Below are 25253 nucleotides of genomic sequence, written 5' to 3' on the forward strand. Positions count from 1 at the left end.
GCTCTGCTGGCTCCAAGTCAGCCAACGGGCCTGCGCATCTAATTGGATTATGATTCCCACGTGCAATCATTTTTAGGCTCAGGAATGACACCACATTATGCACATTTTCCTTCCCTGAAAGATGAGCTCCACCCACATTTAGAAACACGGGAAATACCTCGTCCTCCTCTTCTCTCCCTTCCTGCCTCTCAGGAGGCCCCTCAGCTGCTGCATCTGATTAACTCAGCCCTCTTTCCCACACAGGGCTCCCCCTGCAAACCGAAAACAGGGCCAAGTGACAAAGTGAGTTAGATCCTCTGAGGTAACCTTGAGGGCCTTGTTTTTCTTGGGCCGCAGCCTGACTTTCTGATGCCCTGCAATGAGGGCACCTGCTTCTTTTCAAGGAGACTCTGCTATGAGGCCCACGCAGATGGCAGGTCTGGCGTTCTGCGGTCATCAGGGGCTGCTCATTCTTGGACCCGGTTCACTAAAAGCTGGACAGGAGGCCAAGCAGAGCCTGGCAACCCTTCCAACCTGCCTTCCGAGGCAGGGGCATTGGCAGCACCTTAGCACGCATGGTGCAGCCCCTCAGAGAGTGCGCAGGTGCTGGTGAACTAGGCTTGTAGGTTAGTGGGGGAAAAAGAGGGAGCAAACTTGCTCTCCCAGACATGTGTCATGAAATTCATGTCAGGATCTTGAGGCTAGAGCTTTGCAAAAAAAAAAAAAAAAAGGGTGGGGGTGTACATTTAACAGAAGATACACATGTAGGAAAAAGGTACGTGAGAAGTGCAACAATTAGTTTAAAAAGGGCACAAAAGGATGCAGTGGATAAATTATGCAAGAATAGAGACATGCATAGATTTGGTAGTTTTAGGACAATTTTAAAAGGAGTGCTTTTAAATAACCACGAAGTTTTTATTGAACACCTGCCATTTGAATGCCCTTCAGCACCGTTGGGGCCGGCAGTAGCAAGTCGGTTGGAAGAATCCCCGATTAGAGATCTAGTAGCTGGCCCAGGCAGAGCGGACGGAGAGCCAGAGGAGATGGTATAGAGGTTCTCGGCATTGGTTTTGGTTCTGAGGCCTGTGAATTTTCAGGGGAGAATATGCACTCTAGGAGAATGGTGATTTTGTGACACTTATGGTATTCGTAGCAAGGATGAATAAGAAGCCACAAATCCAGGCGTGTAGGAAATATCCGTTTCTTCATTTTCTTCAAATTCAAATTTTAATTTGATTAACTTAATTTTAATTAAAGTTAAAATTTAAATTAAACCTGGCTCTGAAGCACCCTCCCCCATCTCCATCTGGAGATAAATTTATTATTCGAAGCCGTCATTGGAGGGCTTCTCCCCGTTCCACCACCGCCGCCAGCGGAGGTTGATGAACAATCCAGGAGGCCTAGCTGGTGCCTGGAGAAGAGGCCAGGCCTCTGGTCTTCCCCTGCTGAGCTTCCTGCCCACACCCCGACGGTCCACGTCTGCATGGGCACTGAAGGCTCTGTACGTGCACGGAGGTCCTCGGCGAACTTGTGTGGAGATGGCCCGAGTGTCCAGTCCTTACCGCCCACCCCTCCCCACCGGCCTCCCGAGCTTCCTCCTCCTCTTGGCTGCCTCAGACTCACTCCTCTCTTCTCTCCCAGCATCACCTAGGTCTTCAGTGAGATCCAGTTCCCTAAAAGACGAGAGAAAGCATTGCAGTAGCTTCCTTCTGCTTGGAGGACGGAGAGAGGGAAATATAAATGGCCTCACTAACTTCTTGAAACTAGAGAGGTGAGCAGGAGGGGAAGAAACGTTGAAAATGCAGTGCAAATTAATTATCTCCATAAATCATCCTGCTGCAGGTTACTATGTAAATTACAGGCCAGGCAAAGGGGCAGCAGAGCAGGGGATTAAATGCTTGGATTCTTGGTTCTACCTCTTGCTATCCACGTGGTCTTGCCTCAGCTTCCACAAAGGTGGTGATAACCGTACCTCCCCGGCAGTGATGCTGTCAGGGGCAGCTGAGTCCACACGTGTACAGCGCTCGACACAACCATGAGGCGCCCTGAGCACTTGGTAACTGTTAGCGGCGGTTATTGTTAAAGCTCTACCTTCACTGACACCCGCGTTCAGTGCCCGACTACACCAACAATGTCGGTTCTTTTCTCGGACTAACAATAGCTCCCTCTCCACAACCAATAAGCGAGGAAAAGGACGACGGGGTGAGGAAAGGGAGACTCCTCCCATGCTCAGTGCACTGACGGAGGTGTGGAGGCTCATCTCTGCCTGCCCGGATGACCCAGGAGAAGGGACTATTCTAGTTGTGATGCTGTTCCTGTGAGAACAAGCTCAGGAATCTTACAGGAAGGGCAGTGGGACATGTTCCTCACAGATGGAGCTTGTCACCACCAGAGATGTGTGTTTTGCCAGTGGAGAGACCACTGGACTGGGAGTCTTCCCGACTCTTCAGCTGGCTTCCTCTCTCAACTCTTTTCTATTTTTAGTAAATTTACTTATTTTATTTATTTATTTTTGGCTGTGTTGGGTCTTCGTTGCTGCACACGGGCTTTCTCTAGTTGCGGCGAGTGAGGGCTACTCTTTGTTGCGGTGCGTGGGCTTCTCATTGCGGTGGCTTCTCTTGTGGAGCACGGGCTCTAGGCGCGCGGGCTTCAGTAGTTGTGGCACATGGGCTCAGGAGTTGTGGCTCACGAGCTTAGTTGCTCCGCGGTATGTGGGATCTTCCCGGACCAGGGATCGAACCTGTGTCCCCTGCATTGGCAGGCGGATTCTTAACCACTGCACCACCAGGGAAGTACCCCTCTCTCAACTCTTTGTGTCACTGCCTTACAGATGTCCTCCCTGCCCCCTGATTTAAATTAGCTGCTACCTATCATTCTCTCTTGTAATTTCTTGTTCTTTATTATTAGCCTTTAGCCTTTATTCAATTTTTAATCATGGATACTTTGCATGTTTATTTGTTTAGCATCTTCTCTCCCAGTAGATTACATAGCTCTAGAGGGCTGGGATTAAGTGAGTTTTATGGACCAAGTGCAATCACTTAACCTCAACTTTTTAATCTGCTAAATGAGGATGGTAATACTGCTTTTGCCTACCTCACTGAGCTGTGAAATTAAAAAAGATAATACATGTGAACTTCCTTGTAAATCATGAAACATCTTGCCAATATTAGTTATGCTCAATGACATGTCTACTTGAATGTACATCTCAAGCTGAACACTTGTGAAATGAACTCCCAGGCAGATTAGCATTTTGTTAAATGAGATAATGGAGGAAAGTGCTCACAGCAAGACACACACTGTGATGGCTCTTGATGTCTAAAGTAGAAGATGGCAGCCCCAACCTCTAGAAAGGTCACTCAGTCCATCTGTAGTGGGCTTGAAATAGTTAAAGAGGAGCATGCCCATGGCTGGAGATGTCTAAACACAAGCCACAATGAGTAACCCAGAGCCCATCCATTCTGCACACTGGAGGAGGATTCGCAAGTTCATTCTCAACTAAGATGTTCCTTTCCTACCAAGAGGCAAGGATGGGGAGTATGACACCTTCCCCTGCCCTGTGGCAGAGAGACTGCCGAGGGAGGGAAGACATTTCCAGAAGAATGGCTGCTGCTGCTAGCATTTCACAGAGGGCACATGGGAGGAACATGATCTCCTTAAGTTCAAACACTGAACAGATATGTGCAGTATCACATTTGGAACAGGACGGATGTAGTTGATGAATATGTTAATCCTGGGCTTAGATTTTTCTGCTTTTGATGGACCAGTGAGGAAATGAGAAATGATCCTTTCTCATGGCCAGTGTGGTGCATGAATCACTGAGGCTGGGAACCCAAAGATCAGATGATGTTAAACCAGAGAGACAAAAATAATAGATAAGATTGGACCAACACAGACCCATCTTCCTTCACTAGGCCGTTCACAGGTGTTACTGAGTCCACGTTTGTACTGCTCATGGCAGGACGGGCAAATCAATCGAGAGACGAGGTGTTGGGGCAAGGAGTGGCGACTTTATTCGGAAAGCCAGCAGACAGAGAAGATGGTGGTCTCGTGTCCCAAAGAACCATCTTCCCCGAGTTAGAATTCAGGCTTCCTTTATACTAAAAGGGGTGGGGGTGAAGTCTTGGTTCTGATCCAGTTCTGGAGGGGGTGTGTTAGTTTCTTCCTTCCTGCAGCCATTCACAGGTGGGCCTGGTCAGAATGTTTCCTGTGAGCTAAACAAAGGTATTTTAGCTTAACTCTCATTACCTGGGAAGCAGGGTTCCCAGAGATGGGCCATTATGTTAATTTTAGCTTATAGGCAACATCCCTTTAGTGATTGAGTTGTAATAGAACGCAGAGGTTTTCCCCTATTACACAGGTTTTATCCTGTTTCTTAGGGAGGAAGGATGAGGAGTTGATGCCATAACTATGCTGGGTATTCCTTGTTGTTTGGTGTGTATGTAATTATGGTGTAACTGACTACTTAGTAAACTGTGTAGAGTATGTTTGCACATTTTATGGAGTCCCTGGCTCTCCCAGGACCACAGATTCCCCGTTGTTGGCAGGGAGCCCAGTTTTTCCCCAGGTCTTGGGCTTGGGACTGAATGAGCATCAGTCACCGTGTCCTTATACATAGAAACAAAGGTGAGCAGTGAGCCCAGGAGAGGCAACAGGTAAAGGGAAGATAGGTAACAGGTCAAAGGGAATAGAAATCGGCCCTAGGATGGGGGCAGGAAGATGGACCAGACACTGGATCCAGAAGAAGACAAAGCCCCATCACAGATGCATGTCAAGGCACACGGACAAAGACCAAGGTTGAGAAGCTGGGTAAGCAAAGGTCACACACAACGGGACACAGGAGGACATGGGCTGGTGACCGCACATGCCAGGGAGGTGAGCATTAGAAGGAGAGGGGGATAAAAATCTGTAATAAATTTTAAAAAAAATCTTAATTTGTTAAATGAATGATTGCCACTAGTGTAATTGTCTAATCTTAGCCCCCAAAGATTGGGGTTAACCTTACCCTCATCTATCATGGGGCTGCAGCCACAGAAAGGGGCTTCTCTCAGGCCCTGTACTGCAGGCGTCCACCTGGGTTCAATCTACATTTTTTTCCCAAACCTAATCCACCTGCTATGAGGAACGTGGTGTAACAGAGATAAATACAGGGCACTGTGAGTAGAAGCTGGGGAGTGAGGGGAGGCCTGTTGGGACCTGTTACCATGTGGAGGGAGAAGCCCAGACGCAGCAGGCTGTGATGGGGTGCTGTGGGCAGAGGCCAGGCTGGTACCCTGTGCTTGAGGACCCGGGAAAGCAAGCAGCACAGAGAGGGCTTGGAGAGGCAAACCCAGACGAGAGGCTGAGGGCAAGGCGGGTAACTGCGTCTAACTTCACCATTTTGCCCAAGGCGGGCTCTGATCTCTAGAGCAGGTGGGACAGCTCCTCAAACAGAAGTCACCCCGATCTGCTCTGCTCAGTCCCGGGAGGAGTGCGCTCCAGGCCACCGCGAAGGTAAATATGAGGAGAGTCGCCTGAAAGTAAACAGGGCAGTAAAAGGGATCCGGGAAAGCGAAAGCAGAGGCTGAGAGCAGGAGCACGAAGTCAGGAGCCGGGAGAGGTGGAGGCGTGGGTCCTTTCTCCTGGAGAGACAGGGGAGCTTTGTGCGCCGGCCTCGCATCTCTGGCTGCGCGCGGCCGGGCCGGGGCCATGCGAGGGCCGCTCCTCTGCGCGCTGCTCCTGGCTGCTCTGTCACAGGTACGTCCTGGCTCTCCCACCACTTCTTCCCCCAGGGGATGCGGCGACTCCTCTTTCCTCAGGTCAGAGATAAAAAGGAAGAGAAGATGGGGGAAGAGGAGGGATGCATTCCTTGTGGAAATACTTGCAGACGAATAGGGAGCCATTTTCCTCTCCAAATCGAGTCCTGTTTGGGTTCATTAGCTTCGGGAAAGAGGGAAAAACATTTCTCCCTTTCGGGGAAGGGCACTTAATCCTGCTTCCGATATGTTTGAACAGCTCCCAGATTTTCATACGGTGTATTTTTTACTGGAGTCTGCTGGCACACGCACTTGGGGAGCGGCAGCCCTGCGGGCGGGGTGGCTGTGGTCCTCTGCGGGCGCCAGCCCGGGCAGAATTCACAGAGCCGCTGGAAAAAGTGATCCTGATGGCTTTCTTCAGCTAAGCCTGTCCTTGTAGGAAAGGAGCTTTTCGGAGCAAACATTTATATTTTTAAAACATTCTATTTCTTTTTTCTTAACCCATGAGTTTTTCACTTTTCATGAAAAGGAATCAGTCCACGGGATTTTTAAGTATTTCACACAGCAGACCAAAGGGAAGTTTAATTTAATATGAGCAATTCTTTGCTTTAGTATTTTTTATTAAGACCATTAAAACAGGGTGACTTATTTATGGATTTATTTACATGGTGGAGGTTTTTGCTGGCCCAGAAGACAGAGCTTTTGAAACGTGGTTATTTAGAAAACAGGGATGTGTCTGTGAGTTAATTTGATTGAGGCAGTAAGTAGTAGATGTATTTTAGAAAACAGGGGGTTGAAAATTGTTATATGTGGAGAGATTGAAGATTTTAAAAGGGTCATAACAAGAATGTCAGTGGTACCATTATGTGGAGAGGTGCTTTTCCCCAGTAGGGGTGAGATGGGGCTGCCTATTGCCTATTCCACTGCTCTTGAGAAAAACCCTGTCATTTTTGTTGACACACCTCCCTAAACAGCAAATATTCCAATAGAGATGTGCCCAAAGTAAAAAACAAAAACAAACACAAAAAGGGGTTATACAGAGAGCAACAAGAAAATATTATGCCTAATGGCAAAGTTAAGGGTCTGATAATACCTACTATTTATAGAAAATCTACTATGTGCCATGCACTGTGCTATGCACTTTAGTCATTATCTTAATCCTCAAAATAACCTTGCAAAGTGGATATTATTAGCCCTGTTTTACAGAGGAGGATTAAGGCTCAAAGATCAAATAAATGAAAGTTATCTAAATCCCAGAGCTTTATACTAAAGCTCAGCTCTGTGGTCAAGACCCCTCATTGTTTCTGTTGTATTATTCTGATGATTCTTTTGTTGTCTTGAGCTTTTGATTTTGAAAACAATCAAAATGTCTGAAGAAAAATTATATACAGTTTTTTACATTTACCCACAAATTTGCCATTTCTGGGACCCTTGATTTCTTCCTGTATTTCTAAAGTACTATCTATTGTAATTTTCCCTTCAGACTGAAGAGCTTCCTTTAGTATGTCTTGTGAGACAGGTATGCTAGCAACAATTTCTCTCAGCTTTTGTGTATCTGGAAATGTTTTAAATTTTACCTTCATTTTTAAAAGATAATTCCACCGGAGAAAGAACCTCAGGTTGACAGTTTGTTTTCTTTCAACATTGTGTCTGGAGGCCTTGTTCTCCTTCTCCTCCTCCTTTTTAAAAGACATAGTTTTTTTGGCGTAGTTTTAGGGTCATAGCAAGTTTGAGAGGAAGGTACAGAGATTTCCTGTGCACTGTCTCCCCTCCACCTGGATTATCAGTGTCCCCCACAAAAGTGGTACACTTGTTACAACTGATGAACCACATTGGCACATCATAACCATCCAGAGTCCATCACTTACATTACGGTTCACTCTTGGTGTTGTATATTCTGAGTTTGGACATATGTATAATGACATGTACCCACTATGACAATACTGTACAGAGTATTTTCGATGCCCTAAAAATCCTCTGTGCTCCGCCTATTTATCCCTTCCCCCAACCCCTGGCAACCACTGATCTTTTTACTATCTCCATAGTTTTGCCCTTTCCAGAATGTCATATAGTTGGAATCACACAGTATGTAGACTTTTCAGATTGGCTTCTTTCACTTAGTGATATGCCTGTCTTTTCAAGGCTTGATAGCTCATTTCCTTTTAGCACTGAATAATGTTCCATTGTCTGGATGCATCACAGTTTATCCACTCACCTATTGAAGAACATCTTTGTTTCCTTCTTTTGATGAGAAGTCAGATCTCATACTTATTGTTATTCTCCTGTGTGTAATACTCCCCCTTTCTCAGGCTGATTCCAGGATTTTCTCTTTATCCTTAGTTTTCAACTGTTACCTTGTGACCTTGGAGATCATATAGAAATGCTTCCAGACTGGAAAGATAAACAGGTGTCCCCAGGTGGGAAGTTTGGGGAGCGGGCACTTCATTAGAGGGAGCAACGTGAGGAAAAGCCTGACCTCAGAGGAGGAGAAACTGACCTGGTGCCTCTTGTCAGGTGCATGGCATAGGAGGAGAGTGCCTTGAGTGCTACCGCTAGAGAGGAAGGCGGGGACCAGCACACAGAAGGTTAAGATACCATGCTCAGAAGTTTGGACCATATACTGTTGACAGTGGGGAGCCACTGGATGGGCTTCAAGGAGATGAGGTGTAAAATCAGATACAGTGTTTTTTTTTAATTAAAAAATTTTTAATTTAATTTATTTTTTTATACAGCAGGTTCTTATTAGTTATCCATTTTATACATATTAGTGTATACATGTCAATCCCAATCTCCCAATCCATCACACCACCACCTCCAACCCCCGCCACTTGCCCCTCTTGGTGTCCATATGTTTGTTCTCTACATCTGTGTCTCTATTTCTGCCCTGCAAACAGGTTCATCTGTACCATTTTTCTAGGTTCCACATATATGCGTTAATACACGATATTTGTTTTTCTCTTTCCGACTTACTTCACTCTGTATGACAGTCTCTAGATCCATCCACATCTCTACAAATGACCCAATTTCATTCCTTTTTATGGCTGAGTAATATTCCATTGTATATATGTACCACACCTTCTTTATCCATTCAGCTGCTGATGGACATTTAGGTTGCTTCCATGACCTGGCTATTGTGAATAGTGTTGCAGTGAACACTGGGGTGCATGTGTCTTTTTGAATTATGGTTTTCTCTGGGTATATGCCCAGTAGTGGGATTGCTGGGTCATATGGTAATTCTATTTTTAGTTTTTTAAGGAACCTCCATACTGTTCTCCATAGTGGCTGTATCAATTTACATTCCCACCAACAGTGCAAGAGGGTTCCCTTTTCTCCACACCCACTCCAGCATTTGTTGTTTGTAGATTTTCTGATGATGCCCATTCTAACTGGTGTGAGATGATATCTCATTGTAGTTTTGATTTGCATTTCTCTAATAATTAGTGATGTTCAGCAGCTTTTCATGTGCTTCTTGGCCGTCTGTATGTCTTCTTTGGAGAAATGTCTATTTAGGTCTGTGCATTTTTTTATTGGGTTGTTTGTTTTTTTAATATTGAGCTGCATGAGCTGCTTGTAAATTTTGGAGATTAATCCTTTGTCAGTTGCTTCATTTGCAAATATTTTCTCCCATTCTAAGGGTTGTCTTTTGGTCTTGTTTATGGTTTCCTTTCCTGTGCAAAAGGTTTGAAGTTTTGTTAGGTCCCATTTGTTTATTTTTGTTTTTATTTCCATTACTCTAGGAGGTGGGTCAAAAAGGATCTTGCTGTGATTTATGTCATAGAATGTTCTGCCTGTTTTCCTCTAAGAGTTTGATAGTGTCTGGCCTTACATTTAGGTCTTTGATCAATTTTGAGCTTATTTTTGTGTATGGTGTTAGGGAGTGGTCTAGTCTCATACTTTTACATGTACCTGTCTAGTTTTCCCAGCACCACTTATTGAAGAGACTGTCCTTTCTCCACTGTACATTCCTGCCTCCTTTATCAAAGATAAGGTGACCATATGTGTGTGGGTTTATCTCTGGGCTTTCTATCCTGTTCCATTGATCTATCTTTCTGTTTTTGTGCCAGTATCATATTGTCTTGATTACTGAAGCTTTGTAGTATAGTCTGAAGTCAGGGAGTCTGATTCTTCCAGCTCTGTTTTTTTCCCTCAAGATTGCTTTGGCTATTTGGGGTCTTTTGTGTGTCCATACAAATTTTATTTGTGAATTCTATCAAACATTTAAAGAAGAGGTAACACCCATCCTTCTCAAACTCTTCCAAAAAATTGCAGAGGAAGGAACACTCCCGAACTCATTCTATGAGGCCACCATCACCCTGATACCAAAACCAGACAAAGATACTAGAAAAAAAGAAAATTACAGACCAATATCACTGATGAATATAGATGCAAAAATCCTCAACAAAATACTAACAAACAGAATCCAACAACACATTAAAAGGATCATACACCATGATCAAGTGGGATTTATACCAGGGATGCAAGGATTCTTCAATATACACAAATCAATCAATGTGATACACCATAGTAACAAACTGAAGAATAGAAACCATATGATCACCTGAATAGATGCAGAAAAAGCTTTTGACAAAATTCAACACCGATTTATGATAAAAACTCTCCAGAAAGTGGGCATAGAGGGAACCTACCTCAACATAATAAAGGCCATTTACAACAAACCCACAGCAAACATCATTCTCAATGGTGAAAAACTGAAAGCCTTTCCTCTAAGATCAGGAACAAGACAAGGATGTCCACTCTCACCACTATTATTCAACATAGTTTTGGAAGTCCTAGCCACGGCAATCAGAGAAGAAAAAGAAATAAAAAGAATACAAATTGGAAAAGAAGACATAAAACTGTCACTGTTTGCAGATGACATGATACTATACATAGAGAATCCTAAAGATGCCACCAGAAAACTACTAGAGCTAATCAATGAATCTGGTAAAGTTGTAGGATACAAAATTAATGCACAGAAATCTCTTGTATTCCTATACACTAATGATGAAAAATCTGAAAGAAAAACTAAGGAAACACTCCCATTTACCATTGCAACAAAAAGAATAAAATACCTGGGAATAAACCTACCTAAGGAGACAAAAGACCTATATGCAGAAAACTATGAGACACTGATGAAAAAATTAAAGATGATACAAACAGATGGAGAGATATACCATGTTCTTGGATTGGAAGAATCAACATTGTGAAAATGACTATACTACCCAGAGCAATCTCCAGACTCAGTGCAATCCCTATCAAATTACCAATGGCATTTTTTTACAGAACTAGATACAGTGTTTTTTGTTTGGTTTTGTTTTTTTGTGTGGAGATGCTGGGAACCGACAGATATGTTTTTTAAGAGCTCTTTAAAGCTGTGATGTGGTAGATTTGTTGAAGTCATTCTTGAGAGAGGGAGACCGGTTAGGAACTTACTGCAGTAGTACTTGGTAGCAGTGCAAATGAGGGAAGAGTGACTAGTTTTAGGGCTATAAGGATGATAAGCAGGATTAGTTGTTAAATGACCATGGGAGGTGAAGGAGAGGAAGGTGACCTGGATGACTCCTAGCTTCCTATCTCCAGGGTATGGAAAAGCTGTCTCGGGTGGGTGGGGCAATGTTGAGTTTGGGACGTGAGTTTTTCCTGTAGGACGTTCTAGTGGAGACGTCCAGTAGGCAGCCAGCTATATGGGTCTGCTCTCAGCGGAGCAGTCCTGGATGGAAATTTAGATTTGAAGCTGCATAGGGTCGAAAATGAAGGCAAGGGGGTTGATGAGATGGTCAAGAGACAGTGTGCAGGGTGAGAACAGCAATGCATTAAGGTCACGAAACACCAGTGAGCTTAGATCTAAGTCAAATGCAGGGTAACAGGAGCCTGCAAAGGAGATTGAGAAAGTATGTCCAGAGATAGGGGTCGAACTGGGCAGGGGGGTGGGGCTGGTGTCATGAAAGCCAAAAATTGAGAGTCCAACACCTTGGAGAGGGGAGGATGGAAAGTTCATGAACATGAGCCCAGCTGAGAGGCCACCGAACCCGGCAAGGGGTCCCTGGTAACCACGTCTGAACCTGGGCAAGAATGCGAAGCAGGCGCTCGCTATCTGTAGCCTTGATCTTCGGCCCCTCTACATTCGGGATTTCCATTGTTCCTCCTCGTCCTCCGGAAGCCCAGCACTGTATCCTCAAAGTCTATTCTCACATGGTATATTCAACTCAAATAGTAGCTAAAAGTGTTACTCTGGGGAATACATGTCTCATCAGTGGTAAGAAAAAAGGCTGAAGATTTAATGGTGGAATTTCAAACAGATACTTTTAAATGTAGGGTTGTTTTTGTTTTTTTTTTCTGATTCTGACTTTCTTTTTCATTGTCCAAACTTCTTTTTTATTAGCTATCGATTTCATACATATTAGTGTATATATGTCAATCCCAATCCCCCAATTCATCCCCCCCCCACCGCTTTCCCCACTTGGTGTCCGTTAAATGTAGGGTTTTTGAGTTGGAAAGAGGTTTAGGATGTCTGAATCAGTCTAACTGCCTTCAGTTCCATCAGATAAAAATTGAGAGTTAATTACAGAAATTACTTGCCAGGCACTGTGCTAAGTGCCAGTTGTACACCAGCAAGTGAACCTCAAGTCCCTGTGGTTGGGTAGCTTTAGGGTGAGTGGAGAAGACAGGCACTTATACACTAACTTCAGTACACTGACAGGTAAAAGGGAGCATGGAGAGGTTATAGAAAGTCTTCTGGAGAAGGTGGTAACTCGGGGAAGGAGTGGGGGCAGGTGAAGAATGTCACAGGTAGAAGGAACAGCCTCAGATATGCAGGGAACCGCAGGCACTTTCACTTGCTAGAATCTAAGGAACGCAAGAGGCGAGGAGGGCCCTGAACGTTGTGCTCAGGAGCTTGGACTTCCCTGCAGGTCGCTGACCTTTGGGTGTGAGGGATGAAGGAGATGGAACAGGTGAGGTTGATCTCAGCTTCCTGGCTTGGGGAACTCAGGGGATGATGCCACCATTCACTAAAATGGGGACTAGCAGGGCTTCCCTGGTGGCGCAGTGGTTGAGAGTCCGCCTGCCGATGCAGGGGACACGGGTTCGTGCTCCGGTCCGGGAAGATCCCACATGCCGCGGAGCGGCTGGGCCCGTGAGCCATGGCCGTTGAGCCTGCGCGTCCGGAGCCTGTGCTCCGCAATGGGAGAGGCCACAACAGTGAGAGGCCCGCATACCGCAAAAAAAAAAAAAAAAAAAAAAAAAAAAATGGGGACTAGCCGAGAGCAGTTTCTAGTGGGGAGGGAGAAAGTGAGGTGCTTGTGGGACATCAAAGTGGGATATACCCCGTAGAGATGAATGAGTTAGTTGTGAGCTCAGGGAGAGAGTCTGGCCTAGAGAGGAAAAACGGACGTAGTGATTCAGTGATCTGTTCAATATCAAAGCTGGTTGGTGGCAAGACCTGGCCTCGGGAACGGAGGAAGGTAAGGATTGAGAGCTCAGGCTCTGGAAGCTGCCTGCCTGCTGTAAGTCCCTCTTCTTCCACTTACTTGATATGTGACCTGGAGTAGGTGAAGCAATCAGAGCCCCGTAGTCCTCCCTTGTGAAATGGGGTGTATTGTTTCCTATTGCTACTGAATAAATTGCTACAGTCTTCAAACAGCACAGATTTATTATCTTACAGTTCTGGCATCTGTAGTCTGGAAACAGAGCTAAAATCAAGGCAGGGCTGTGTTCCTTCCGGGGAGTCTAGGGGAGAATCTGTCCTTTGCCTTTTCCAGCTGCCTGGCTTGTGACGCCCCCCTTCAGCAGCAGCATCGTGTTACCTCTGCTTCTGGCATCACATCTCCTCTGACACACCTGCCTCTCTCCTTCCCTTGTAAGGAAGAGTAGATTGGAGGGGAGAATTGGGAGTTTGTTTTTGGTCATGTGACATTTGCTATGCCTGTCAAATATCTGAGTGGAGATCTGTTAAGTAGGCAGTTTGAGTTCAGAAGAGAGGCCTGGGTGGAGATATGAGATACAGTGAGGGAAGTTACTTCAGAGGTCTTTACCCACAGGGGGTTTCAGTGTTTAGAGATGAAGACGATGAGAAGAAACTAGCAGAGGAGACTGAGAAGGAGCCATCAGTGAGAACGCGGGAATTAGAGTCATACGTTGGAAGCTGAGTGCAGAAAAGTTTAAGGAGCGAGTGACCATGTCAAATACTGATAGATACTATTATTATTACAATTCACCACACTATATTCTCATACTCTGGGGGAAATCTATTTCCAGGAAACCTCTGAAACTAGTTTGAGGAACCATTTCTAACATCACCATTGTTGTCAAATGAAGTTCTACTGCAGGGCCCAGGGCACTGGGCTGTTAGACACGGCGCCCGAAGGAAGGCCTGGTGAGGTAGCAGAAGTGCACCATCGTCAACAGTTTTGTCACTGGCCCTGTCAGTGCGCTCACCAGAAGCCCAGCTGCCCTCCTGGAGTGAGCCTGGTGAGGGATGGCTGTGGATGCTGTAAAATCTGTGCCAGGCAACCAGGGGACACCTGCAACGAAGCTGACCTCTGCGACCCCCACAAAGGGCTGTACTGTGACTACTCAGCAGACGGGCCTAGGTACGAGACTGGAGTGTGTGCATGTAAGTGTTTCCTTCTGCACTGGCTGGTGAATGTGGAGTCTAGACAGGATTTTTGTCTGCAATTGTTACTTTGGAATAATCAGCTTAATGTGACTAAATATGAGGTGGGTTTAGTTTCCATGCACCAGTGAGACTAGCCTTCTCATATTGGACACCATGTGAAAGGAGCAGATGTTACACACACATTCAGAAACCTGTTACTTTTATTGCATTGAAATGATCTTGCAGTTCTTCTCAGGTAATTGCTTTTAATGATAAAAATAGGAGAAATGATGTAAACAGTCTGACTCATTAAAGTGTCACAAATGACAGCTTTCGTTAACATTGTCAGAAGCAATCTGAATTCAACGTTTTCTGTGACTAAAAAATAATCTTTTTTAAAATGTAAGGATGTATATCTAGTATTCAGACATACAGCTTTATATCTCAGCCTTCCCAACTAACCATCAAGTTACTGTACTTTTTAAATTTTTTTTTTTTTTTTTTTTTTGGCTGCATTGGGTCTTCATTGCTGCACACGGGCTTTCTCTAGTTGCAGAGAGCGGGGGCTACTTTTCGTTGCGGTGCACGGGCTTCTCACTGCGGTGGCTTCTCTTGTTGCGGAGCATGGCTTAGAGCTCGCAGGCTCTAGAGGGCAGGCTCAGTAGCTGTGGCGCACGGGCTTAGTTGCTCCACAACATGTGGGATCTTCCCGGACCAGGGCTTGAACCCATGTCACCTGCATTGGCAGATGGATTCTTAACCATTGCACCACCAGGGAAGCCCAAGTTACTGTACTTTTTACTGAGGCACATTTGTAAAAAAGAAGGTAGGGGCACCCCACATCACAACAGGATCCTCAGCTTTATGGGCCTTAGCTCTGGAGACTGCTTGAGACCATCTAAGCCTATGCCTTGACAATAATTCAGGATACCAATTTATTGAGGATTAAAAACAAATTTCTAAGGGAAGAGAAATACTCATGTCAGCTGGGTGGTTAAGTTACTCTGTAGAAAAGTCTAAGTGGGAAGGAAAACTACTAGCAGAAGTTTGGTTATAAGTATGGAATGAGAGCACATCTCTGGAGTTGGACTGAATGTGTGGAACAGTTCAAGTTGATAGCCTGATGCCCCTGTCAGCACTTGACTATTGTATATTGGTTAAGAATGTAGGCTCTGGGTTCAAATTCTGAGTTCTGTCTGCTGAGTGACCTTGATCAAGTTGCTTAACCTCTCTGTGCCTCAGTTATATCATATGTATTTCCTATTTTATTTTTTTTTTGGTTTTTTTTTTTTTTTTTTTTTTTTTGCGGTACGTGGGCCTCTCACTGTTGTGGCCTCTCCCATTGCAGAGCACAGGCTCCGGACGCGCAGGCTCAGCAGCCATGGCTCACGGGCCCAGCCGCTCTGCGGCATGTGGGATCTTCCCGGTCCGGGGCACGAACCCGTGTCCCCTGCATCGGCAGGCGGACTCTCAACCACTGCGCCACCAGGGAAGCCCTTCCTATTTTATAGAGTTGTTAGGAGGATCAAATGAAATGAAGACACAAAACCCAAAACACCTAACACAATATCTGGTATGTAGTAAATTCTCAAAAATGTAAGCTATTACTTACGGAGATTCAAAAGGAAAAACATGATCTATCAGACTCTGGCATTCAGGATACCCCTTTCTCCCAAACAGTGCCAGGCAAGGTATTTCATTAACCTAACAAACCCTTAGTGAGCATCCACTACTGAGCTAGACACTGTGACCAGCAGGTGGGGACACAACAGGGAAAAAAGAGATACAGTTCCTGCCCTCATGGAGTCAAAGTTTATTGTGTCAGACAGATCTTTCCACAAGTAATTTTATGTACAATGTGATGAGTATTGTAACAGAGCACAGCCATGAGGATGGGGGTGGGGATGATCTATAACTGGGGTCACAAACTATGGCTCAGGGACCAAATCCGCCCCACAGTCTGTTTCTGTAAATAATGTTTTATCAGAGAACAGCCACACCAGTTCAGTTTCATATAGTCTGTGGCTGCTTTACAATAGCAGGGTCTAGTAGTTGCAACAGAGACCGAATGGTCTATAAAAGCTTAAGATATAACGTTACAGAGAATGTGCTGATTCATCGTATAGAACAATGGTTTTTAAACTTTTTTTTGGTCTGAGGATCCCTTTAGTCTTAGAAATTAATGAGGACCCAAAGAGGTTTTGTTTATGTGAGTTACCTCTTGGTATTTAATGGATTAGAAATTTAAAAATATTTACTAATACATTTAAAATAACAAACCCATTACAAATTAATATTTGTGAAAAAAATTGCTTTAAAAACAAAGAAATTTAGAGAAGAGTGGAAGTGGAATTGTTTTACATTTTTGCAAATCTCTCTAATGTCTAGCTTAACAGAAGATAGATTCTTACATCTGCTTCTGCATTCAACATATTGCTATATGTTGTTTTAGTTTGGAATATATGAAGGGATTCCAGCCTCACACAGATACGTTGTTGGAAAAGGAAGGAATATTTTAACAGACTTTTCAGATAATTGTAAATATTCTTTTTTTCATATTATATTAAAACTTGAGAAGTGGAGTTTCTTAAAAATTAGCTGCATCACTGCTAATCGTGTGGAATCAGAAACCAAATCAATGAACTTTTCAAACTCTGTGACATTAAAATACATTCCTCTATTCAAAGACCCACTTGGAATGGGGCTTTTCCTCATGTATAATTTTGTAATACCATGCATTGGTTATTTGGAAAATACCAGTTTGGAACAATGGGTTATATAGATATTTTTAAAAAATCACATTAGTTAGTACCAAAATTATCAGAAAAGTGTACATATTGGGTAGCTATAAAGATCTCAGTGGTGGACACAAGTTTTCCAAAATTCTAATTTTTGCTCAAAAGCTTAAATTCTGTCACTGGCAGCGAGTACTGTCAGTTGTTTTCCTTGAAGTGACAGGCTTGTTTCGTTGATTTTCAAGAAAATGTCTGCCAAATACCCAAGTCTGAATAACCATGAGGTATCTGTCAATCATTTCTTCAGGGGAAATTACCACTAAAAAATTGGTTAGTTCGGCCCACAACCCAAACAATAACATAGGTGCTTTTCCTCGAGATAACTATTGTACTTTGGTACAATATCTAGAAAAAGGCTCTATGTAACTTCCTGTTTTGTCACACAGAATATTAAAAAGACATGTATATTTGATCACTCAGATTTAATAAAATTAGTAATTTTTACTGTGTCATTAAGGACATCCTTAGGTAGAACTAAGAACTTTAAAAAACAGTACATTTGGGCTTCCCTGGTGGCGCAAGTGGTTGAGAGTCCGCCTGCCAATACAGGGGACACGGGTTCGTGCCCTGGTCCGGGAGGATCCCATGTGCCGCGGAGCGGCTGGGCCCGTGAGCCATGGCCGCTGAGCCTGCACGTCCGGAGCCTGTGCTCCGCAACGGGAGAGGCCACAACAGTGAGAGGCCCGTGTACCGCAAAAAAAAAAAAACAACACAAAAAACAGTACATTTATGTATAAGTGTATGGCAAGGAAAAATAGTGACTAACCTGTACAGTTTGATTCACGCTAAAGTGTCAGCAGCAGTTTTAGCCACTGCTGCTTTTGCACCATCACTACAAATGTCAACACAGTGAAGTCGGTCACATCTTAGTATTCTGAAAAGGTTTTGACCTTCCAGTTCTGTGAAAGGTCATCAGTTACTATGCAGTATTGTAAACAAATTATGATTTCTTCACCCATTCACTTATCCTAACTCCCTAGGAATATATCCCAGCCTGTTGTTGGGCATCTGGGGATATCTGTCTCAGCAGCCACCAACCCAGCTCTGAGGTTTACAGTCATTATCCCAGTGCTATACTCGTAGTGATTTTTTATTAACTTTACTCAACAGGGAACAGGGTTTTAATTTTGAAGGTGACTACTCAGGACTGATAATCTACGATATAATGAAAATGTCTCATTTTCACTTTTTACAGATGTTCTGTGAAGGAGGTTTCAGATGTGGCCTAAAAAATTGAGAACTATATTTCATAAAGGAGATAGCAATTTCCTCTATGGTTTATAACTGGAAGTCTAGACTATCAGTTATGGCTTCTTTGGTGATTTTGCTCTTTTCTCTTTTCAGACCTTGTAGCTGTGGGATGTGAGTTCAACAGGGTACATTATCATAATGGCCAAGTGTTTCAGCCCAATCCCCTGTTTAGCTGCCTCTGTGTGAGTGGGGCCATTGGATGCACACCTCTGTTCATACCAAAGCCGGCTGACAGGCACTGCTCTAGGGCTAAAGGTGGAAAGAAGGCTGATCAGTCAAAATGTGGCCTGGGGTCATCACAACAGCAGCTGTCAACAAGCTACAAAACAATGCCAGGTACTCATAAGTAGAACTCTCTCTCATGTATGACTTTGCCTGGTTTTCTTTCATGTTCCTTTTATGTACCATAGGAACTAAGTAGGTACTTACTGATTGGTGATCAGTGTGAGATTTAGTTTGAGTGTGCCATCATACTCAGTCTCTACCTCAGGCAGGTATGCTCTGAGTATCTGTAAAGGGAACTTTATGTTTTAGATTTTTTCCTTTTTTCTTGGCCACGCAGCTCATGGGATTTCAGTTCCCTGACCAGGGATTGAACCCACGCGACGGCAGAGAGAGCGCTGAATTCTAACCACTAGATCACTAGGGGACTCCCCCAGTATTCCAGTTTTTGAAAGCTCTACTAGGTCAGGAAAACTCTTCTAAACTTACTACCTCTACTTATTTCCATTTTACCTCTTCTCAGGAAAACTGACCAAATATTATCCACATGTACCTTGGCCTGGAAAAACTTTTATCTCTATTGTTCTATTATAGGCAAGAAGTATGAACCATCCAGTTCCAAAAATTTCCAAAGGCAACTTTTCCATATGGTAAAAGCAGAAATGGAAGGCTATGATCAAAAATATTTGAGGGTACATTGATTTGTAAACATTTCTAAAAACAGATAAAACTAATATAAAATTACCCTTTCATTCACTGAAAATGAAACTTAACAATTACCAACTTCTCTAAATAAATGTGCACACAGGCATTTTTAAGTAGGTTACCCAGGTATGTGTGTAGTCAGAAACTTGTAAGGAGAATCTTTATTACTCATCTGGAGCACCTGGCCATCTACAGTTGGCTAATGCCAACTGGTTTATAATCACAAACCTTGTAGTTTGGTCTGCTCTAAGCTAGCATCTTATTTAGGTGCCAGGGATTTTTGGGGACAGGAGTTTCAAAAATGCCAGCAGATGAAGCACAGGTGAGGAAGGACTTAAAAAGGGCAATATTGATGCCTGGTTATTATTCACATCTGTGCTTTCATCCAGAAATTAAGAATGCCTTTTTCTTGAAATTTGGAGCTTAGTAAATGAAAGGTGCCATGGAAATGTGGAATACTTATGTATGCTAAAGACTCCTAAATTCACTTACGTGGATAGTTAATAAAGGCAACTATAATCAGAGAAATGAGTCTTAGATCTTTAAAAATGAATTCTTAAAGGAACATCCTCTGGGATTCCAATTATGCCAATTCAAAAAACTTTAACAGGTTACGGCAAATCGGCACTCACCATCCGTGGTTTTCAGCTAACCACGTGATACTGCTAATGCTCTAAAACTTTTGAAAATATAAGCCAAATTGTTTTTTTTAACAAATTTCCAGAACAGTTGATTTTCTGCATTGGATCTTAGTGACTCAGTGTTAAGTTCTTACAACCCATGCGTGAACCTCCCTGGTGAGACCACCGTAGAACAGCAGTTGTCCCCAAGCCCAGGCCTTTGGGTCACAGTCAAGCTGGTCTCATTTGTGAAGTCAGAGCAGTTTCAGTGGATTCACTTGGAACCTGGTTGGAGGAGGCGTCAGATGGTCATTCTTAGTGGTCAGTACTTTGCTACAAAAAATGAGAAAATCTCCCAAGTGCTCTCTGGTAATTAAAATATAGGCCTAGATATGTTTCAAAGGAAGTATATGTTCAGTTTAACGTCTCTCCTCTGCTTAACTTTGAAACTGTACTTAATGGGCCCAAACAGGAGTTTGCTTTCAAAGTTGAGCACAATGACACACACATACTTTAAGATATATTTGTGATAGTAACTTATATACCTAATTAATTCCAGACAGTCTACGGTTGGAATCTAGCTTTTGCCTGGTCAGCAGGAAGCATGCAATGACATAATGCCTCTATGCTTTTCTCACTGCTCACCAAACACTGAACTTGTACTTTGAAGATTTCTTCTAGTTTTCTTGCCCTTTAATGAATGTTAAGCAAATTCCTGAACTGCAGCTCTTGGCTTAACTCTAAGGGGGGTTCTTGGTAATATGATAATCTAACCTACCTTTATTTATTGCAGATGCATGCCAAGCTTTTAACCTGCTTCCTGTGCTAAGGTCTTTAAACTGTTGTCTACCTTCCAGGTATCTCCATTTTTCTGCTTCCTCTCCCTCAGTTCTATGTGCAATGGCAAGGTCCTACTGTAATAACACTGACAACAGTATCAAAGTATCATTTTATTCAAAGATAGCACATACTTCAAAGTGACTCTTCCCTATCAAGAAGGCATTTTTGGGGGGGGGTTCCTTTTTAAATTGATATTTTAAAGTAATGTAGCTTGAATTTTGCTGTGTTAATTGCAGACTCAAATCTCCACCTTACTCCCAAAGCACCCACTTTAGGATGCATATTAACCTGAAGGAAATGCTTTGAGACAATGAATTAGTAGTTTGCTTAAAACGCACCAAGTGCCTGATTCATTCATGAGCAGAACAAGAGGGAAGCTCCCCATGGTTTTACAAGAAGATGGAAGAATTATTATGCACTCTTTATATTTTCATTATTCACCCCTTCCCCTCCCTTGTTTCTCCTAAGCTGCAGGCAGTGGAGGGGGCTCTGTCTATCCAACCCACTCACCCATAGATCCATCCATGCATTCCCAAGTGATATGAAATGTCTAGACAACAGAGGGAATACCATAGGCCTGATACCATAGAGAATGTAACAGTTAAGCTGAATGAATAAAATAGATTGCACATTTTTCATGACTTAGTATAAGTATTTAGATTAGTTCAGTGTAATGTAGAGAATTTTCTAAAAGACTAGATTTTAAAAAGTGGAGAAGAAAATAACTGGTCTCATTGATAGCTGAATTCTCAAATGTAACTTTTGTATTTTAGATTATAACATCGCGAAATTTAACAGTAAGACTGCCTTGTTCTGATTAATATCTTGAATTCCCTAATCCTACTAATGTCTGTTTCAATATCTGTTGAAAATAACATCAAGCATGAGGCAAGAACCAGGAAAAGGCAGATATCCATCAAAGCATAAGTTTGTTTAGTACTCAGAGGATGGGCTAAGCAGAAGCAAATGGGTACTTTATTCAGTTTTTCAAAGATAAAGTATTTTTATTCCTCCTAAGATACTACGCTGTAATACTTGATTGAAAGGTAATTTGGGGAGTGGGAAAAAGAAAGAATGATTAATTAGACCATAAGCTTATTTTATTCTGAGTTACTTTATATAAAGTTCAGATCTATTAACTATTAGCTTAAAAATAATGATTAAAAATTATCTACCTATATGAATACATATATATTTATACACATGCACTCCTCCTCCTTTATTTTAGCTTATAGGAATCTCCCACTTATTTGGAAAAGAAAATGTCTTGTGCAAGCAACAAAGTGGACCCCTTGCTCCAGGACATGTGGGATGGGCATATCTAATAGGGTAACCAATGAAAACAACAACTGTGAAATGAGAAATGAGAAAAGACTGTGCTACATTCAGCCTTGTGACAGTAATATATCAAAGACAGTAAAGGTAAAGTTTAAGTAGATTTAACTTCATCATAATTCAATATTGAGACTCCTGAAAAGTATGTGTGTGTTTTGGAAGTCTTTATTAATAAAACCACTTCATTATAACTCTTAAAGTCAAACTATCTTGGAGGAAAGCAGATATTAATTAACTGCACTTTGTGGGAAAAATTTCACCAAGCAGAGAGGTAACGTTAGGGTATCTAGAATCAACAGGTTAACAGCTTACTAGTGTGGGTCTTTTTTTTTTTTTTTTTTTTTTTTGTGGTACGCGGGCCTCTCACTGTTGTGGCCTCTCCCGTTGCGGAGCACAGGCTCCGGATGCGCAGGCTCAGCAGCCATGGCTCACGGGCCCAGCCGCTCCGCGGCATATGGGATCCTCCCAGACCGGGGCACGAACCCGTATCCCCTGCATCGGCAGGCGGACTCTCAACCACTGCGCCACCAGGGAGGCCCACTAGTGTGGGTCTTGATCAGCCTGATTTGTTGGGGCACCCCACCATGTATATTGTTTTTTCAGTGTAGATCCTTTTCAGATTCTATCTTCTTTTTCCTATATTAATTTTATGTAGTGGAATCAGAGCAATTGATAAAAGATTTTGGTTGCTACATCATAATTATAAAAACAAACATTAGGAACATCAGAGAAGTTCTGATCTTAAGTTATGTATCACCAACTTGGAGAGGGAACCACACTATTTCCAAAATGCTTTGCTTAGCTACTACTTGCCAAAGGACTACGATATAATAATACATACTCTAAGATTGCTTGGTATAACTAGAGCTGGTCCTGCTTCTGTGATTGTCTCAAGAGTAATTTTTAGAAATGCTACAAAACCAATCATCCCTAAGTTATTCCCTATCATATTAGAAAGTTGACAATTTCAAAGGGATTAAGATGTTCATTCATCTATCCATCTATTTAAAACTGTCTGAGCCATGTTAGAGAATTTAAGTCTTGGCCCTTGATATTAAACAAAACAAATTTTCATTTATTGTGGAACTAAGTCAAGGGTAGACAGCAGAAAAACATTGAGGAGTGGGTCCTATAATATGATGGAGGAAGCACAGGGAGGACTTCCAAGGTCCTCTGGTGAGAGGGGATTTTAAAGGTAGAAAAGAAAGGGCTGGATGTCACTAAAAGGCAACTATTAGTGCCCTGAAAATAATATCTGTGTATTTATGTAATAGTCCATAAAGTATCGCTTTTCTGAACTATTGTAATCAAGTTTAAAGAGTGACTTCTTAACGTTATGTATCTTTTCAGATCCCCAAAGGAAAAACATGCCAACCTACTTTCCAACCCGTCAAAGCTGAAAAATTTGTCTTTTCCGGATGCTCAAGCACTCAGAGTTATAAACCCACTTTCTGTGGGATATGCTTGGATAAAAGATGCTGTGTCCCTAACAAGTCTAAAATGATTACCATTCAATTTGATTGCCCAAATGAAGGGTCATTTAAATGGAAGATGCTGTGGATTACATCTTGTGTATGTCAGAGAAACTGCAGAGATCCAGGAGATATATTTTCTGAGCTCAAGATCCTATAAAACCAAGCACATGGGGAAAAAGTAAGGTTAATCATGTCATTACATCAAACTTTAAAATGGTTTTAAAAGAGTGGCAAATCTGCCTTATTGGTTTAAAACGGTAAGAATGCCTAGCTATTCTCAGATAACTGTATTTAAGGCATTAGAAGTTTTAAAAAAGTTTCTCCTAAAAATATATGTAAAATATGAAAACCATAAAATTGGGCTCTTAAAATGTATAATTATGTAATACAAAGATATTTGGTTCCATCTACATATCCCATAATGAAAAGTTATACAATTTACAAGAGAACATTTTATTCTATAAAATAATCTGAAATGATCTGTTGAAGCTATATAAAAAGCATATTAAAAGTTTTAAAACTGTACTTTGACAATACAGCCTAGGCTCCAATCACATAATCATTATAGGGTGAGCAAGATTTTCTAGATTAAATCTTAACTAGGAATAAGACTAAGCTGTAAATATATTTATTATTTCCATTGCCCTATCCTGAATATCAGCTTACTTTCTTTTGGAAGGAAAAAATGGAACTTCTTTGGCCACTGTTGACAACCGTAATCTAAATTTTTATACCAAACACTGTAAAAAAACTTAATTTCCAAGATAAAGACCAAGAGCAGTATCCTTACTCTGAAAAGGAAAGAAATTAAAAAAATAACATTAAAGAAAGCACACAACAGATTTTTCTGGCTTGAAAATAAATTGTTGCTCAAAATTACTTCCTTAAATGATAAATCACCTATGAATTTTAAATATAAATTGTGATTAAAGATAAATTAATGTTGAAGACTAAAACTGGAGATTTATAGTAACTGGAACACTTTCACTAGACTATTAGTCATTTACTGCAAAGTTTCAAAGAAAATATCAAGCTTAGTAATGTTCTGTTTGCTTGTATAAATAGTGACAAGTGGGCCTTCCCTGGCAGTTCAGTGGTTAAGACTCTGCGCTTCCAATGCAAGGTGTGCAGGTCTGATCCCTGGTTGGGAAACTAAGATCCCACATGCAACGTAGCATGGCCAAAAAAAAAAAAAAAGGGACAAGCAAAACTGATAAATAGCATAGTTTAGAAACATGGGACATTTATTGTTACAAAATTAACTGGTTTGATTAAAAAAACCATTATATTTAAAAATAATTTAATACAAGTTAAAATAATTGTAAATTGTGATTCTTTTGAGTGCAAACAAGTGGTTACCCAAAGAAGAAATAAAGCCTCAAGTCGTAATAAAATCTATTCCTGAAGTTAGTGGGTATATTACACAGAAATAGTCATCCTGTGTTCTTCTACTCCCGTATTTACTTTTAAAGAGTTAGGAGAATTTAAACAGAATGTGAAGACATAAATTATAAATAAATATAAAAAAATCTATCTGTACAAGACTTTTATTGAAGACATGATTATCTCTGTATAAATGCCTAAATATGAGACTATAAATAAAGTAAAATGTTGAAGAACTCTGTTCTCTCAATTTTAGAAAACACGACTTTTTGGAAGACAGATGTTTAAAGTCAAGGCACTAGGACTTGGCTAATTTCACA

The 25253-nt window shown here is 42.1% G+C and overlaps 1 protein-coding gene across 1 annotated transcript; it reads left to right on the forward strand.

Annotated features, from left to right (window-relative positions):
- Positions 1-5664: 5664 nt before the first annotated feature.
- Positions 5665-23707, forward strand: CCN6 (cellular communication network factor 6; the record flags this gene model as incomplete). The annotated part of the gene is made up of 5 exons (XM_079716534.1): positions 5665-5712; positions 14028-14325; positions 18447-18689; positions 21969-22162; positions 23426-23707. 5 exons carry the CDS (start codon positions 5665-5667, stop codon positions 23705-23707), a joined length of 1065 nt encoding a protein of 354 aa, XP_079572660.1.
- Positions 23708-25253: the final 1546 nt, after the last annotated feature.

This window comes from Hyperoodon ampullatus, assembly GCF_949752795.1.
Source record: "Hyperoodon ampullatus genome assembly, chromosome: 12".
Lineage (NCBI taxonomy): Eukaryota > Metazoa > Chordata > Mammalia > Artiodactyla > Ziphiidae > Hyperoodon > Hyperoodon ampullatus.